This window comes from Sebastes umbrosus, chromosome 4, assembly GCF_015220745.1.
Source record: "Sebastes umbrosus isolate fSebUmb1 chromosome 4, fSebUmb1.pri, whole genome shotgun sequence".
Lineage (NCBI taxonomy): Eukaryota > Metazoa > Chordata > Actinopteri > Perciformes > Sebastidae > Sebastes > Sebastes umbrosus.
This window is the reverse complement of record NC_051272.1, coordinates 34,670,422-34,673,305: the sequence shown is the minus strand read 5'-3', so window position 1 is coordinate 34,673,305 and position 2,884 is coordinate 34,670,422. Positions and strand designations below refer to the sequence as shown.

General features: G+C 41.3%; 1 protein-coding gene across 1 annotated transcript; it reads left to right on the top strand.

The window, feature by feature from the left end:
- The first annotated feature begins 976 nt into the window (after window positions 1-976).
- On the top strand, window positions 977-2,542 carry LOC119486078 (nuclear factor 7, brain-like). Its single transcript, XM_037765943.1, is given in 2 exon segments — window positions 977-1,283; window positions 1,285-2,542. Coding segments are annotated over 2 exon segments (1,455 nt in total). The 5' UTR covers window positions 977-1,020; the 3' UTR covers window positions 2,477-2,542.
- The last annotated feature ends 342 nt before the right edge of the window (window positions 2,543-2,884 follow it).

The following is a 2,884-nucleotide window of genomic DNA, read 5'->3' as shown; positions in this document are numbered from 1 at the left end:
ATTTAACCAGCCAACTTACAGTTTCATGCACGCATACATACACATGTCCACAAAGAAAAGACCCTCCTCCGTGACAAGCTAGTATGAAATGGTTGTTACCAATGGATTCCTTGTGTTTTTATAGTTTCATATGATACCAGTATCTTCACTCTAGCTTTAAAACTGAGACAGTTTTGTCCAAAGCGGTTGGACGTGCCACTACTCCATCCTGTTCCGGATGCTGATGCAGGTGATCATGTGGATGTTTTTTGTGCCGTGTGAGATTGGAGCTCAGACTGTCGTCTACTGTGCTGTGTCAGATGAAGCTGCCAAACACAGCGGAGGTTACTTCATCGACTGCCGACCAGCTACTCTGCGTCCTTTCGCAAGAGACGCTGGTGTGGCAAAGAAACTGTGGGAGGCCAGTGAGAGACTGGTGAAACTGGCCTGATGGTGGAGCTGATTCTTAGAGAGTTATTTATGGTTATGTTCGTTTCTTTTATGTTTATGTTTTTCATTCATATTTTTGCTGCGTGTCATGCATGAGTACATTTTTATTTAATAAAAATATGATTTCATGATTTAACACTTTGCTTTAATAACACATGATTTGACATGGTGGTTATTTCTTAAAACATGTTAAACATAAAATATTACATTTGTGTTTTAACTAGGTGTTTCTGGAGTCAAACATTTGTTTACAATGTCAACGCATTTTATTATGTATGTTTAGTTTTTGACTTAAAAATAAATATTTTTTTAAACAGGTAACAATGCTAAGGCACATTATGTGGAAAGTTTCTGTAAAATATGTTAATTAATCAAATAGCACCATCTGCTGGTTAGAAAATTAAATGTCAGTTATTTACTTAAAAGAATGGAAACTGGCACCTAAAGCTGATTTCAACATTGCTGAGACGCCATTACAGGGTGAAGGATCTCCACTATAAACACAGATCAGAAGGATTGTCATTTCGAATTCAAAGGGACACAGATTTGGTGAGCCTTGCTGTTAATCGGACGATTCACAAATCAGAGGAAATGGCTGAGAAAATTGCTCTTTTTGAAAGTTTCCTGAACTGCCACGTGTGTTCAGAGACTTTCAGAGATCCTGTGTCTCTGAGCTGCAGCCACAGCTTCTGTTCAAGCTGCCTGAAGAAATTCTGGGAACAAGCTGAAAACAAAAACTGTCCCATTTGTAAAACAAAGTCCTCAACGGATGAACCAGCAGTGAACTTTGCTCTGAAGGAACTGGCTGATTCGTTTGCTGAGAGACAGAAAGCTGGATCATCTGAGCCAGAAAAAAAAGAAGAAGGTGGAGGAGGTGTGTGATAAACATCAAGAAGAGCCTAAACTGTTCTGTAAGGATGAAGAGAGAGCTGTGTGTCCTGTCTGTGAGTTTTCTCTCCACCAGAGTCACAAGGTGGTTCCTGTAGAACAAGCAGTCAGTGACCTGAAGGACCAGCTGAAATCTGACTTAGAGTCTCTACAGGACAAGAGGGACAAACACAAACAAGTAGAGAAAACATACGATGAAATGGATAAACACTCCAAGAAGCAGCTGTTGTCCACAGAGAGGCAGATCAGAGCAGAGTTCAACAAGCTCCACCAGTTCCTGAAAGAGGAAGAGGAGTCCAGACTGGCAGCTCTGAGGGAGGAAAAGGAGCAGAAGGGGAAGACTATCAGCAGAGAGATGAAGATGATTCAGGAGCACATCTCCTCTCTGTCAGACAGTATCTCTGCTGTTGAAGAAGACCTGCAGAAACACAACGTGCCCTTCCTCAGCAGTTATAAAGCCACTCAGACCAGAGCCAGAGTCCAGTGCTCACTGTCAGATCCACAGCTGGTCTCAGGAGCGCTGATAGATGTGGCCAAACACCTGGGCAACCTGTCCTTCAGAGTCTGGGAGAAGATGAAGGACAAGGTCCACTTCAGTCCTGTCATTCTGGACCCAAACACTGCAAGCCCCTATCTCTATCTGTCTGATGATCTGACCAGTGTGAGACGTGGAGACACACACCAGCAACTTCCTGACAATCCAGAGAGAAACACTAAGTATCCCACTGTTCTGGGCTCTGAGGGCTTCAGCTCAGGGAAACACAGCTGGGAGGTGGAGGTGGGAGACCATCCTCACTGGCTTGTAGGTTTGGCTAAAGAGTCATCTGACAGGAAGGAGAACAGATATGCCTCACCAGAATATGGAATCTGGTGTTTAGTTCATGAAAGTGGAAAATACACTAATGGAGCTGGTGAGACAGTCAGAGTGAAGAAGAGTCTCCGTAGGATCAGAGTCCAGCTGGACTATGACAGGGGGGAGGTGTCCTTCTACAACCCTAAAGACATCACTCACATCTCCACTCTCAGAGACACTTTCACTGAGAAACTCTTCCCATATTTCAGTATTGGATCAGCTGGTGATGCTAAAACTGTTGATGTCAAAATCTGTCAAACTGAGATTTCTCTGAGATGTTCAGGGAGGGTGGTGAGGTCGAAGTGATTTATAAGGATTTTTATAACGGAGGTGTTTTCTTGTCAGTTAGTTCGTTTGGGAGAGAATCGTGTAATTTCAAAGTACATGAAGAAAATATAGAGATTAAGGTTAAAGAAATAATCTGATTTGATCTCTTTAAACAAATTACATGATGGAACACATTCCTTGTTTATTGTAAAATATATTCCAAATCACAGAATGAGAAACTAAAGCATAAATGGAGGCAGAATAAGTTGTGTGAAGCATTCTCACCAAAATGGTGTTTGTGATGTAAATATGCTGCAAGAACTGGGACGAGTAGATTTACTGTCATAATTATATTTCTATGTTTATCTACAGATTTTTTTTTATTTTCCAAGGACCTACAACCTTAAGTTTACTCTAAATAAAAGCTATAATTTTAAATTACATAAT